This window comes from Electrona antarctica (genome assembly GCF_951216825.1).
Source record: "Electrona antarctica genome assembly, chromosome: 20".
NCBI lineage: Eukaryota > Metazoa > Chordata > Actinopteri > Myctophiformes > Myctophidae > Electrona > Electrona antarctica.
This window is the reverse complement of record NC_136801.1, coordinates 4,688,856-4,703,642: the sequence shown is the minus strand read 5'-3', so window position 1 is coordinate 4,703,642 and position 14,787 is coordinate 4,688,856. Positions and strand designations below refer to the sequence as shown.

The 14,787-nt window shown below is 41.7% G+C and overlaps 1 protein-coding gene across 5 annotated transcripts in view; it reads right to left on the bottom strand.

The window, feature by feature from the left end:
• Window positions 1-520: 520 nt before the first annotated feature.
• The window catches only part of pan3 (poly(A) specific ribonuclease subunit PAN3), a 30,822-nt gene continuing 16,555 nt past the window's right edge, over window positions 521-14,787 (bottom strand). For all 5 annotated transcript variants that reach the window (XM_079490004.1, XM_079490002.1, XM_079490003.1 and 2 more), the window contains exons 12-18: window positions 8,716-8,881; window positions 7,974-8,061; window positions 7,614-7,753; window positions 5,994-6,123; window positions 3,065-3,129; window positions 2,310-2,448; window positions 521-1,202 (exon numbers count right to left, since the gene is read on the bottom strand). In XM_079490004.1, coding sequence (XP_079346130.1) covers window positions 1,062-1,202; window positions 2,310-2,448; window positions 3,065-3,129; window positions 5,994-6,123; window positions 7,614-7,753; window positions 7,974-8,061; window positions 8,716-8,881 — 869 coding nt within the window. In that variant the 3' untranslated portion in view covers window positions 521-1,061. The remainder of the gene's footprint in view (window positions 1,203-2,309; window positions 2,449-3,064; window positions 3,130-5,993; window positions 6,124-7,613; window positions 7,754-7,973; window positions 8,062-8,715; window positions 8,882-14,787) is intronic.

The following is a 14,787-nucleotide window of genomic DNA, read 5'->3' as shown; positions in this document are numbered from 1 at the left end:
TGGACTGACATTACCCATCCCCAACAGTTTGTTACAATTTCCACAGCAGTGTCCATGAAACCAATAACTGTGGTCGCTGCATGACTCTGCATGTGTAACAAAGACTTGGTACACAGCACCGTGAGAACAGAGAAGACACCCTTACCTCAGTGCCAACAGAAACCCACACATTTTAAATGTCCAATCCCAGATCCCCGGTGAACCTACAGTAGAGCCCAACCCTGCCCATACACATTTGGCCTAATGCTCCACAACCCTTGACCGCCTGAATCCATGAGAGCCAGCACCCAAGTGGTTTGTCCTTTCTGAGGGAGGGGTGGGACCAACAACCAAGGCCATATATCCCTCCCCTCTATGAAAGCCTGGAGTGGTGTGTCCCCATCTTAGTGCGTCGGTACGAAGGGATGTGGTCTCCAGCAGGACGAGAGTTGCAGTCAATAGAAAGCTGGATTCTCTTTTTGTCTTAATTCTTACTATGCCATCGCTTTTATGTCTGTGTGTGTGTGTGTGTTTGTGTGACTTTAGCTCTCTGTACACCCTGTAGGCCACTCACTCAAATTCATAAAAAAGAAACAAAAGAATTAAAATCTTAGTGCATCCTCCTCAGAAAGAAAAAAGAACCCCCCCAAATGTAGAAATAAACAATAAAAGCAGGAAAAAGTTCAAAACCACATGGTTTGAATCTCATGTTTTGTTCCCCCAAATCTAAAAAAATGTCATCATCCTCGTTTGTCACAGCTTCCGTGTTTTCTTCTTTTACATTTAGTTCTTTTTAGTTCTTTTTTTTCTTCTTCTTTTCAAATTTGCAGCTGCGGGATTTAAGAAAACTAAAAAAATACAATTTAGAAAATCCATCCTGGTGGACAGGGCCAGTGTATGTGACTGAGGTCCAGCAAGCCCTGCCCCTCTTTGCCCGTGTCACGCTGATGATGATGATGATGATGATGATGATGTCATCTCTTTGAGCCTGGTCCTCCGCTGTAGTGCAATAGTGTGCTCCGGGTCCAAGCAGTCCCACCGCTGGGCCCCGAAGAGGGTGAGGGTCTGGTGGGAGAGGAGCGCTACAGAGGGCCGTTAGCGGAAGTCTGCAGCTCCTGGAAGGTACTGTCGAAGCATCGCTTCAGGTCCGAGTAAGTCACCACCAGGACACTCTTCTCATCCCGCGACACCAAGTTGATTTTCTCAGGTACGCCCGCGTCCAGCTGACCGCGTGCACAGAACCAACACACACACACACACACACACACACACACACACAGACATACACACACACACACACACACACACACACACACACACACACACACACACACACACACACACACAAACATCTGTCATGGCTAGAAACATCAACTGTGGCAAAAGTGGCCACAAATTAGCAAAGAAATCTGAGACAGAAATGATGAACCATGTTAACCCATTTTGACCTGAGATCAGATTGTAAAAATGTCTTCTACATCCTGACAGTTTTCTGAAAAAGCTATGTTTCTATGTCAGTGGTTCTTCGATTTTTCAAAAATAGCAGACCTACAAGCTCGAGCTTGTAGATCTGCTATTTTTCAATAGCTAAAGCATAACATAATGCTAACACCAAAAGGGGTTAAGGTGGGACGGTGTTTGAGTGGGAAGGTGTAATGAACAAGCATTCATAATACATTTTAAAGTTCAACAGACAGGACATTCTTCTCATAATAAGCATGACTAATATGTGCGATATGTGACAGTATCTTTATACAACTACTACATATTCTATGCTGAATATTTCAAGTGCAATAGACAGGGTTGGAATTCTATGTCCTTCCTCTGTATGTTATGGCCAGTCAATGCATAGCAGATGTTGCGAGAACAGACTGTTGCACAAATGACAAAGATCGAAATGGACAAGATTTTATGAAATTACACTAACTAATTGATATGACAATAACTGAAAATGAGCATGGCTATTGGCTACAATGGTAAATGGTGCATTTATATAGCACCTTTATCCAAGGCGATTTACATAGATTGTACATTACATTCACCCACACACATTCATACACCGATTGCGGCGGAAGCCATGCAAGGTACCAACCAGCACATCGGGAGCAATTTGGGGTTCAGTGTCTTGCCCAAGGACACTTCGACATGTAGACAGGAGGAGCCGGGATTCGAACCGCCGACCCATGGATCATTGGACGACCTGCTCTACCTCCTGAGCCACAGTCGCATTATAATGCGTAATCAAGTATAAATCAGGCATGGAGAGACAAACGGAGACAGAATTGAAGGATGCAAGTGAGAGAAGGTTTGTTTGTGTGTGTGTGACTGACTTTGTTGAGGCAGGAGACAATATGGCTGAGGTCAATCCAGGGGGTCCCAGCTTCTGTTACTTGGTGGAAGATGTGGTCCCGGAACAGCTTCAACAGGTACCGGTCGCCTGTCTCCGACCACGTTGGGTCCTTCTGAAATCTACACCCAACACAAACACACACAGTTAGTGAATTACTAGGCATGTAACGATATATATCGATATTAATCCCGACGATATGAATCGATTCATTGAAATTAAAAAATCAATAAAAAAAAAAAAAAAAGAGCTTTAGTCATATTCCATCATATTCAAGTGCTTTTGGAGAGAAATGATAGTCACTTTCAGTAGTAGAGCACTGTAGAGGGGAGCTGTGTGTGTCTATGACACAGCCCAGGTGATGATGGTCGTTGATACTCATCAAGGAAGGCAATTATGTTTCTGCACTGTCAAAAGTAATGCTACTTTTTTGCAATGTAGTTAAATAACAAATCTCAGGGGGGAAGATAAATTATATAAAATTGAGAAAATATATATTTTTTTTAATATCGTGAAAAATCACATCGTGAACCTCATAGTGATACGAATCGTATCGTGAGTTGAGTGAATCGTTACATGCCTATGAATTACTCTCACTGTACACAGTAGTAGAATCTCTACGATTTAATACTTTAGACTTTAATAACCCACAGAAAACCCTGGATATTGATTACTCGGATGTTGCGCAAAGAAACTTGATCGGGACATCCCCAAATCTTTAATTTAAGTACAACTTACTCGGGCCTCTCGTTGATGGTGCCAAGTTTGGCCAAAAGGCGGAAGAGACGGCCATTTTGCACTTCCTGCAAATAGACACATCATTTAATTATATTTATGCCCATTCCTTATATAGTCTGAGCTAGAATGATGCTGGTCCAATATTCTCTTTCTAACATGTTCAGGTTGGTGCTAAATTTACAATTTAGGCATTTAGCAGATGCTCTTAACCCATTTTGGGCGGGAACCCCTTTTGGTGTTAGCATTATGTTATGCTTTAGCTATTGAAAAATAGCAGATCTACAAGCTCATAGCGCGCCACCGAGTGGCGCGCTACGAGCTTGTAGGACTGCTATTTTTGAAAAATCGAAGAACCACTGACATAGAAACATAGCTTTTTCAGAAAACTGTCAGGATGTAGAAGACATTTGTAGAATCTGATCTCAGGTCAAAATGGGTTAAAGGACAACACAAGGTAATACATCAAATCCATACTTCTTTGGTAGAAAAGTAGGATTTAATTTGTCTAAAACTAATGTTACGGAATGAGTACATACAGAATACATGCCCTCTTGCTCTCTACACACCTAAATACCAGTGGGAAGGAGTTGATGTAAAAACATCTTCTGCTTAAAGGAGAATTCCATACTAAAAGGCTTTCTTACCTTTATTTGTAGTTGTTACATCCCCACCAAAGAGGTCCAGGTGTTATTTTGTGCAAAAGCTCCTTATTGGCTATTTCCCCTACCATAAGCGCTCAATGAATTGCATTGAATGGGGCTATGGGGTGTTGTGCTAATTCGCTTATTTCCATCGCTCAAAATTATTATTTTTTTGTATATATATATCCTCTCTTCATAATGTAAATAATATCCCAAGCGGCACACTTACTACTTATTTCGATGGAAATAAGCGAATCAGCACAACACCCCATAGCCCCATTCAATTCAATGCAATTCATTGAGGGCTTATGGTAGGGGAAATAGCCAATAAAGGAGTTTTTGCACAAAAAAACACCAGGACCTCTTTGGTGGGGACTACAAAGAAAGGTAAGAAAGGCTTCTAGCATGGAATTCTCCTTTAACACAATGTAAATGAAAACCCATCATGAATCATTCTAAAGACGTCTTGGGCACAAAATATTCACACAGCTATTCTGTGGGCATGGACCCAACACCTTGTTCAATGACAGGGGAAAAAAAGAGAAGTCTGATAAACAGGAAACAGCACCTCACTAGCAAAGATGGTCACAGACCACAGACATGTGGGCAGAAGACTTGTCTAGAGCAGTTGTGAAAGCTTATTTAGCTTACCATTCGTTGTATAACTGTAATTTCATGTCATGTATGTAATTGTTAGTCGTTCCATTATTGGTAAAGAAGGGCGATGAAGTCACTTGTTACCATCCATGAGTATGTGCGCCAATTGAATGGAGTGTAATTGAGTTGCACATGATGATGGGTTGGGGATGAGTTAACCCATTTTGGGAGGGAACCCCTTTGTGTTTTAAATCAGTTATACTTTAGCTATTGAAAAATAGAAGATCTACAAGCTTGTAGGTCTGCTATTTTTGAAAAGTCGTGAAAATGTGTCTCAAATCTTTGAATACATGTATATTTCAGAGCGAACATTTAACTAAAATATTGGCTTCTTGGGGGTCCCTGGAACTACATATTTTGAGATAGGGGTCTGTGGCCCAATAAAGATAATTCTGGGGGTCCTTGACATGAAAAAGGTTGAGCACCACTGACATAGAAACATGGGTTTTTCAGAAAAATGTTTTTTTTATCTACCTCAGTCCAAAATTGGTTAAAGAGGGATGTGAACAAGATATACTAACAGAAGAGCCGTGTTTTCACACATTTAAGCTCTAAAAATGGTAACAGAAATAGTCGTGTCGGCATCGGCTGAAGTACACAGCACAACTTTGAATCGATTCATTGAAATTAAAAAATCGATTTAAAAAAAAAAAAAAAAAAGAGTTTGTCATATTCCATCATATTCAAGTGCTTTTGGAGAGAAATGATAGTCACTTTCAGTAGTAGAGCACTGTAGAGGGGAGCTGTGTGTGTCTGTGACCAGGTGATGATGGTCGTTGATACTCATCAAGGAAGGCAATTATGTTTCTGCACTGTCAAAAGTAATGCTACTTTTTTGCAATGTAGTTAAATAAAAAATCTCAGGGGGGAAGATAAATTATATAAAATTGAGAAAATATATTTTTTTTTTAATATCGTGAAAAATCGCATCGTGAACCTCATAGTGATACGAATCGTATCGTGAGTTGAGTGAATCGTTACATGCCTATGAATTACTCTCACTGTACACAGTAGTAGAATCTCTACGAATCTTTACCAATAATGGAACGACTAACAAGATCTACAAGCTTGTAGGTCTGCTATTTTTGAAAAGTCGTGAAAATGTGTCTCAAATCTTTGAATACATGTATATTTCAGAGCGAACATTTAACTAAAATATTGGCTTCTTGGGGGTCCCTGGAACTACATATTTTGAGATGGGGGTCTGTGGCCCAATAAAGATAATTCTGGGGGTCCTTGACATGAAAAAGGTTGAGCACCACTGACATAGAAACATGGGTTTTTCAGAAAAATGTTTTTTTTATCTACCTCAGTCCAAAATTGGTTAAAGAGGGATGTGAACAAGATATACTAACAGAAGAGCCGTGTTTTCACACATTTAAGCTCTAAAAATGGTAACAGAAATAGTCGTGTCGGCATCGGCTGAAGTACACAGCACAACATCCTGTGTTCACTTCACACCCACAGCTATACCCAGAATTCATTTCTTCCCCGTTTTCACAATTTTGCAGAGCGAACCTTAGCCCATGAATTTCATTCAGCAATGAGAATTGCATTCATCGCAACATGTGTGTGTGTGCATCCATGTTCTTGTATGTGCAGGGATGTGCAGGGATACATCATTTGTATACCTTGGCCAGGTCCTCTTCAATGACATCGTTCCTCATCTGCGATGCATCCAGTTGTGTGTAGAACCTGGCTCCGATCATAGGCATTATGTCATTGACGCTGCGCATCCGAGACTGCTCAGTCAGCAGGTACCTGCACACACCATAATGATAAGGTCTGTGTCTGCGGGTGCGTGGGATTATCAACCATTATGTCCAATCGCACAGAGTCTACTGTAATACAGGTGTGAATGCGCCTTTAGTCAGGTAATTGGATGGTTGTCTGGATATGTAATATGTATCCACCATAATCTGAGTAGGCCTGTTGCTTGATTGATCGAGCCAGGGATTACAGCTTTTAACACTTTAATTGCCCAGGGTTATTTAATCCATTACATTATAGCGCCCAGTCGATTTATAAACACGGACCACTTTTACCGACGGACCGGATGTTGTTCCGGATGTGGCTGTAGCAGCTAGATGTAGCCACACCACTCTAGAGTCGATCGACAACAACGGGAGGTAAGAATAAATCTATCGCGACTAGAGACTGGACAGCGGAGGGCCGTCTAACACAGGATGTTTTTTTTATAATTAGACGGGATGATTTAGAGTTAACGTTTTAAGATTTTCATTGTTGTCGGCTAAACAGGGGAGGAACATTTTCTATGACGTCTCACTGTTGCGCAACATCGAGGATTGAACAACAGGTGCTTCCAGGCTGTGGAGCGATGTGATCCGTTTTCATATCAATAAACTTCGTCTTTTGGATCAAACTTCGGGCGTCACTAATAGAAAGGACAAAGAACTTCGTCCTGGGGGTGTTAACTGGAGGGAAAGTTTATTTTGTAGGTATTCTAGCTTGAACTAATTACTTTGTGTTTACTCAGATGTATCCTTACCATATTTTTTAACCCTGAAGTGACGCTTGTTGACTGAGGCATGTCTATTCAATTTTTAGTTTTTGCAATTTTCAGAGGGAGAGACTAAAGAGACAGGAAATCAATGGCAGAAAGAGGAGACATGCAAGACAAAACCAACAGTGACATTCAAACTTGAGTCCTTGTGACTCACAAGGTACACATGGTCCGTGCACCAACTGGCTGAGCCACCTTGTCCAAAACTCACAAATAGTTACATATCATCTCTGGTGTCATATGATAAACATGTATCACACCAATTGTTTTTATATTGCATACCAATAATTGACTATATTATGTAATTGACCTCCAAAGTTTGCGGGAGGGGCCTATTTACTTTTACCCATTTTAATTAGGCATGATCTCAGGAGCCTAAATAAGTCTTAAGTCTAAATGCTATGTCCCAGAGATAAACAGTGAAAAACACGTTACTCTGGTACAGTAGGTCTTACCTACCTGGCACTGCTAACATATAGCCAAGTGTGTTAAAACTGTTTTCAAATACTAAGGATGAGGATGGCCAATAATTTGACTGGAGCATGCATTTTAACCTATTTTAACTTCATGACTCTGATGAAGACCGCAAGGTCGAAACGTTAGTCGTTCTGTATACTTAGCACCTAATAAAAGGCTCTAAATGTCCGTGCTGCTCCAGTGTCCATTCCTCCTCATGCATTTCAACCTATTGCATTGCGTGCCAAGACATGGGACATGTTGTTCTTACAAGATCAGGTTCTTGAGGTCTGATGAGTAGTTGATTGACACGAGCTCCATGGCCTTCTGCAGATTCTCCCGTTGAATACCAGCAAGGGAGTTGCATGCCAATGCCAGCACCACCTTGCCCAGGGAGATTAGGTCTGCTTGCTGCACAATACACACACAACACCAAGTGGTAAGAAACCCTGTCTACCACCAGGCTTTCTTGTGATCTAAATGATTAGACAGTGAGACACACAAAACTATATTTTTTGAACAAGCCATGATTACAGATTACAGTAGCCAGCCACACATGAATACATTGCTCACTCTTTTTTTCAATACTTGCACTCAATACAACCAGCCATGTGAAAACGACATAAAGTACCTGGTACTGTGGCATAAGGGCAAGGTGATTAGTCTGACTGTTGTCAAACGTTAAGACATCAAACACTCCGACACAGTTCACTCGTAACCTGCAGAGAGAGTAATATCATTCAGTGTGTGCAACTGTGCATGCACACAGTTCACTCGTAACCTGCAGAAAGAGTAATATCATTCAGTGTGTGCATGCACGGATCTCTTGCTTGTGGATGCATGGTTTTGACTTCTACACATGAGGCTTCTCTGGAAAAAAGAAAAAAAAAATGCAGCAAGCCTGTAATGAAATTGCTTCTGCTTTCAGGTTTTTTTTTTTGGAGTGGTGCAACCACTCCAAGGAACAGCAATGTCCGTGTTAATCTATGTGGCAATGTCCGTGTTAACCTATGTATGTGTGTGACTATGAGTACCAGTAGGTGCAAAAGTGGCGCTGTTGTGCCAGAAACAGAGAGAGAGAGATAGTGTTGCACTGTTGCCTAGTGCTAATTACAGAGAGAGAGAGAGAGAGAGACAGAGAGAGAGAGAGAGGCAGGGGAGAGGGGAGTTGCACCACTCAGTTCACACAGGTTTTTTAAACCATAAACCCTGTAAACACAATCTGTACACAATCTGTAAACAGTGCCTTGCATGCAACTTGCTGAAACCCATGCTACTTTTCAGAGAAGAAAAAAAAAACATGTTTATAAATAACCTGCTCAAAAGGTATGTGTGTGCGTGTTTACATAGTATATACAGTACATGCGGTGTACCTGGTCTTGCCAGTGATGAGGATCTTGCTGGGGTCCATGACTCGGCAGGCCAGGCCAGCAGTGTGAATGGTGCGCAAGGCTGAGCTCAGCTGGACAATGTAGGCCCAGATCAGAGATTCTGGGAGCAGACCTGCGTGTTGCCGAGGCGGCGGAGGCTCATGTTGGCCTACACGGGTACACACGCACAACAAATTGAGGTTTAGATGGCAGGAATGGAAAGTTAGGACTTTCAGGTCATTATTATGACAACATTACATGCTATAGAGCGTCGCAGTCCCGCCCCCTTTCATGACGACGCCAGGCCCAGGAAATAGTTGCCAATGCATTTTTCCCATACATTTCAAAACGTATTTATTTAAAGACCGTCGTACAAGCGTATAAGCGTCGTACAAAGCCAACTCTTGTCGTGACAAATCATGACAACAAACACAATATGTTGGACTAATACAAAAAAAAGAAAATAATTACAAAGAAGAAAAACAACAAAAAGTGTTGTAACCTGCCGTTTCTTCTTCTTTCTAATTATTTGTTCAGCCCGAAAAAATGTGTTTGTTATGATTTGTCACGACAAGAGATGGCTTTGTCCGCGGCGTAAACGGCTTTAAATAAATACTTTCTGAAAAGTCTGAGGAAAATGAACGGGGATTTCTTTTCCGGGTCTCTCGAGGGGGCGGGACTCTATAGAGTCCATAGATAGAACCATAGATAATTTAAAAAGACAAAAACGTACATGGTATAATAATAGTTTTACTATTTTAAAGTAGACATTGCGCTGCACACAACCATGTGCATATCACTGTATGTCAGTTAAGACTGCAGTATTGATCGGGAGGACTTGTATTGGCAACACAGGATAGAGGCCACTAGTCTCCACTAAAAACATTAGCAAAAAAGCAAGTATTATGTTTCTGGCTGAGTTAGTGTTGTTAGGGTATTTTTTAGATGCAAAGGACAAAAATATGCTACAATTCTTAAGCTGTGTTTTTACATGACTGCTTTCTCCAAGACAAGAAAGAGTTTCTTGCCATTCATTGTGAAATGGCCAGAGAAGGTCTGAGAGGTTTTGCTTCCTCTGGCCGTGTACAGTAGGCTGTGCTGTACAATGTACACCACCTATCAGGGGATGACTTTCAGCCACAATTTCCTCTCAACTGCTCTCGTCTCGCTTGCTCTCTACTCAACATGGTAACAAAAGCCAACTGCCAGACCAGATTTTAATCGGTTTCATGAAAGCTAATCTTGCCAGATTAATTTAGCCAGTTAACCTGGATATGTTGAGGTTTAGTTACCTAATCGTGATGTCTTTTTCTGTTCATTAAGCAGTCAATCTGATCACAAACCAATGATTTTTTTCCCCACACTTATTCAATTATTATGCGTTTATGTTGCTTTATTTTTATTAATCTGCCGGTGAAAGTGAATCAAATATGCCTACATCCTGTCTTTTCTTTTTTTTGTAAAAGTTAATTTCCATTTGTGGCTAATGTTAGTCCGACTCCAAGTAGGAGTTGGACCCATGTCGGTCCAACCCACAGCCGACCAGATAAAACGGTTATGGCACATTAAATAAAACATTTGGTATTGTTGGTATCCTCTGAAAACAGATGTTTTCTAATGGTCAGGTTGTTCTGGAATTGCTGCCCCAACCCTGTGGAATGCATTTCACCAAACACTCTCATTCCACTGTTTTTTATTTTATTCCTTTGTCTTAGTGTTCCCCCTAATAAAGTTGTTTATTTGTTTTCTCATGCCACCCATGTAAAGCACATTTGAGTATTCATATAGACTACCTGCATTGCTACCACCATGATACAAATCAATGTTTTATAAGCTTATATGTAGTCACAATTCATTGATTCACTGGTATACCAAAATCCATTTGAAAATTGATATCACTGTTCTCAATCTCAGGTCGAATATTGATATGCGATTAAAATGTGATTAATTGAGATTAATTAATTACAAAGCCTCTAATTAAGTGTGCATGAAGTGGCTTAATTAAGTGTGCATGCTCAAGGCTGACAACAATCACACATTTAAATACGCACACACAGTACATGTTTGGTTTATTATGGGTGTGCGAGATGTATTCTCAGATATTGGGGAAGAAAATATATATAGACTATGGTGTCTAGGTGTGTTCCCTAAGAAGAGAGAATTACAGCAATTGGTGAGTTAAGGAGGGCCTAAGAGGTCGTAAATGCCAGGCTACTTCCTTGCTGGGGGGTTGGCTGTTGGCCCGCATTCCAGCTGTGAAGGGTCTAATAGTTTATGGGACCTCTCAGGGCAGTGTCAACTCACACAAATAGAACATGGAAAATGGGGGATGGAGTAACCAATCTTTAATTCCTCTTCAATTGTTTAAATGTGTTCTAATAACCTACCAATATATTGGGTTGGTAAAAAGGCTAAATGATAAATACCTGTAATAGTCTAAACAGTTTAGTTGGGCATTACAGGGACTGTAACAGGAGCTGGCCACAGCAGCCAGAGGTGCTGGCTGCTGGTCTGTGGGATCTGATTGGCTGAAAGTGTTAATATGGAGGTGGGATCAGTCAGAAGGCTGCATTGACTATTCTGTATGGCACAAAGTGAATTTAGATTCACCCAATACCATCGAACGTGAACATGTCTAGGCAGAGACCAGCGGTAATGTATTTGCTATATATTATGTGCTATAAATAGATGTTTGTGCATTATTCATAATCGATGTAATATGATTGTAACCAGTGTTCTCTCTGTGTTCTTGTCATCCCGATCATTGATCAATTATCATCTGATTAACGATAAGGTAGAATTAAAACCACATGATTAACTAAGTCTGAGAAACAACCATGACAAGCTAAACTGTACTATAATCTGGGAGATTAGAGTGTTCAAATGATAGCTAGAGTTCCTACCGACAGAGTCAGGATAGAACTGTACCAATAGGACCTGTAATCCAGGCCGGGATACTGTAATCATCTTGTGTTGGGGGGAAGTGTGAACAGAACGTGTGAATGTACGATTGTAAGTGTTTATAATTAATATGAATTAATAAAAACCCTATAAAATGCACGTTTGAGTTCATCACATATAAGCTATCATTGGGAGCATTTAGTTTATCTGTGCGTGTTAGTCACTTAAACTCTGCCTACGGCAAGGGCTGGTCGGAGCCTCGGCACAACAAGCCAAATAACCGAACAGTTTTAATTCGCTGTGCACTAAAGTGCACATCGGTGTGCTACTAAAGCACACAGTTTTAATTCGTTGTGCACTAAAGTGCACAGGTTTAAATCATAGATTTAAGAGTTTTGTACCGTGCGCTGGGATCAGCGCACAGTTTTAATTCGCTGTGCACTAAAGTGCACATCGGTGTGCTACTAAAGCACACAGTTTTAATTCGCTGCGAGCAGCGAAGTGTAATATAGCCTATAATCTAGGCATATTACCAGTTTTAATATTGTCTATAATCTAGACATATTACAGTTTTAAATCATAGAGCGTCACTGACGTGACGTGACTTAAAACAAGTTTGTACCGTGCGCATCAGCGCACAGTTTAAATCGTGGCCGGGCGGTTTGACTAGTAATAGCCTATAATCTAGACATATTGCTAGTGTAAATCGCTGCGTGCAGCGACAAGATCTGTACCGTGCGCATCAGCGCACGGCTTAGATCACGGCCGGGCGGTTGGAAGCATAATATAGCCTAAACTGAGACCGTTTGGACATATTATGGTTTCAATCGCTACCGCGTTTAAAGAACTTTAAATTAGTGGTCACTAAAGTGACCGCAATTTAAAGGCAGTTGTGCTGTGCATTGGGATCAGTGCACAGTAATTCGCCGCCGAGCGAAAGTTAATTCGCCGCCGTGCGAGCTGTTTAAACCATAGTTTGAACAGAAAGAAAGTGCCGCTGGGATCAGCGTGCAGTAATACACGCGCCCGGGCATATTTAAGATATAATATAGTCTGAACCGAAACCGTTTGACATATTACAGTTTAAATTGCTACCGCGTTGTAAAGGGCTTTAAATGGCAGTCACTAAAGGGAGCTGCAGTTTAAAGTTGTTTAATTCAGAATATAGTTCAACCGAGACGGTTTGAATTTATTCAGTTGCCGTGCTGTTAAATTAAACAGCGTGGATCGGTGTAAAGTCACTAAAGTGACCACAATTGTAACAAAGATAAATTACAGTGTGTTGGGACCAGCACACAGAGTTGAATTGTGCCACACTAATAACCACAGGATTAAATCAGACAGACTTGGGGCCGAAAAACGGCACCCCGTTTGATTGTGGTTGTCTGGTGTGACGTTATTTAACTGAAATTTAAGCCGTGCGTTGATGAGCAGCGCACGTTGATGTGAATGCGATGCCGCAGTCATTAGTATCCACAGGATTAAATCAACTATAAATGCTGCCGTGACGGCATGCCGTTTGATTTGTGCTACTAATAAATGCGACACCGTTAGACTGTTTTCATGTGGTTATGGGGCCATGGGAAAAACAGCTGTTAAAACCGTAAGCCACAAGTGACTGCGGGTTTAACAATAGTTTGGGAGTCATTGTTCGATAAGGCAGAGTTCTAATCGACGGTCAGTTTAGGAAACTGATTATTTAAGACTATTTGTAACCAAACATAAAGTTTAATTGAGACCGGATAAGACGCCGGTCGTTTAAACCAAGAGAGGTGCTTTTGTAACCTTTCCTGCTGGGTGTGCTGAGACCGCACCAAGGAGAACAGCAATTTAGTGCATGTGGGGGGAAATTCCTCTTTCTGTCATAAATGTCCCAATGTGCTGAGACAGTGCAGGGGGACTGGTAATTACTGTCATGCGGTATAATCTACCAAAGTAGTAATTAATAGCGGTGATAAATGTTTAGAACAAAATAGGGTTCTAAACTCAGCATTAAAGGCGATGTAATAATCTTACCAGTCAATAATGTTTAACGCTGAAAGCGCGCTTTGAAGTGCGCATAAAGGAAGGGCGGGTCTATAATAACTGTTGCGTGACGCATCTAGCAAAACCTGTAACCCAGGTTTACGGAAGGCTATTAGAGTTTGACCGCCCACGGCCAATATAAATCTATATACTTATATTATATATAATCTATATAATATAAAACGGTTATAGTATAAAAAGGTTTATTTGGTAGGGAAGTATGGGCTTCTCTGAGAAATAATGTCAGAGTCCGCTAATTAAAGCTGGGCCAAAAAACTAACCATTTACTTGAGTGAATGAATGATTTGGAAAGTCGACTAAACCACTAACCCAGTCCAATTAGTTCCTGTACTGTTTGTTAAAGGGAGGGACAGAGGGGGTGGAAAAATGGCTTCTTTAAAGATACAGAGCTCACAGGCTCAAGCTATGTTTGATAGCACAACCTATAGGGTGGATCTTTGTATGGACAGGGGTTCATCCAGCGAGATAACTGAAAGTTTTGCTGAGCTGGACAGGGCGATGGACGCTGTGATAGACGCGTCAGTAGATTACGAGATGATCCTTCAGGAACAAAACGAAGATAGACTCGCACACATAGAAAATGAATTACTGAATTTATATGTTAAACAGTACAACAGTGAAAGATACCGTTTAATCAGGGCTGCTATCTGTCAGGAGAATGACAGGGTAGCCAGAGGTGTCGTCACAGCAGGCCTCTGTGAGTGTCCTGCAGAGAGCAGGAACATAGGAGCCCTAGAGGAGAGGGGCATCCAGCCCGCAGACGCAGCACCAGACGTCACGAAATGTGACATCACGGACCCTTTCGCCAGCGCAGAGACGGGCGGAGCGGAGACGGTGCCAGCGGGGACCGGGACCGCCCCAGAGGGGCGAAGAGACAGGGCTACCAGTCATCCGGGCTGGGAGCAGATGGAGCCTGTCACAACGGAAGAGCCTGGTGCCTGCAGTATCCATGCAGGGAAGCCAGAGCCCTCTACCGTGGGCAACGAACCCACGACAGGACAAGCCCTCAGTCAGCACCGTAGCAGGCCAAGAGCAGCTACGGGCAGAGCTGAGGGAAACCAACGGGCGGCAGACGTCGCACCTGTGAACCACGCAGTTCCGCAGCCTTCGACAGAGGAGGAATGGCCG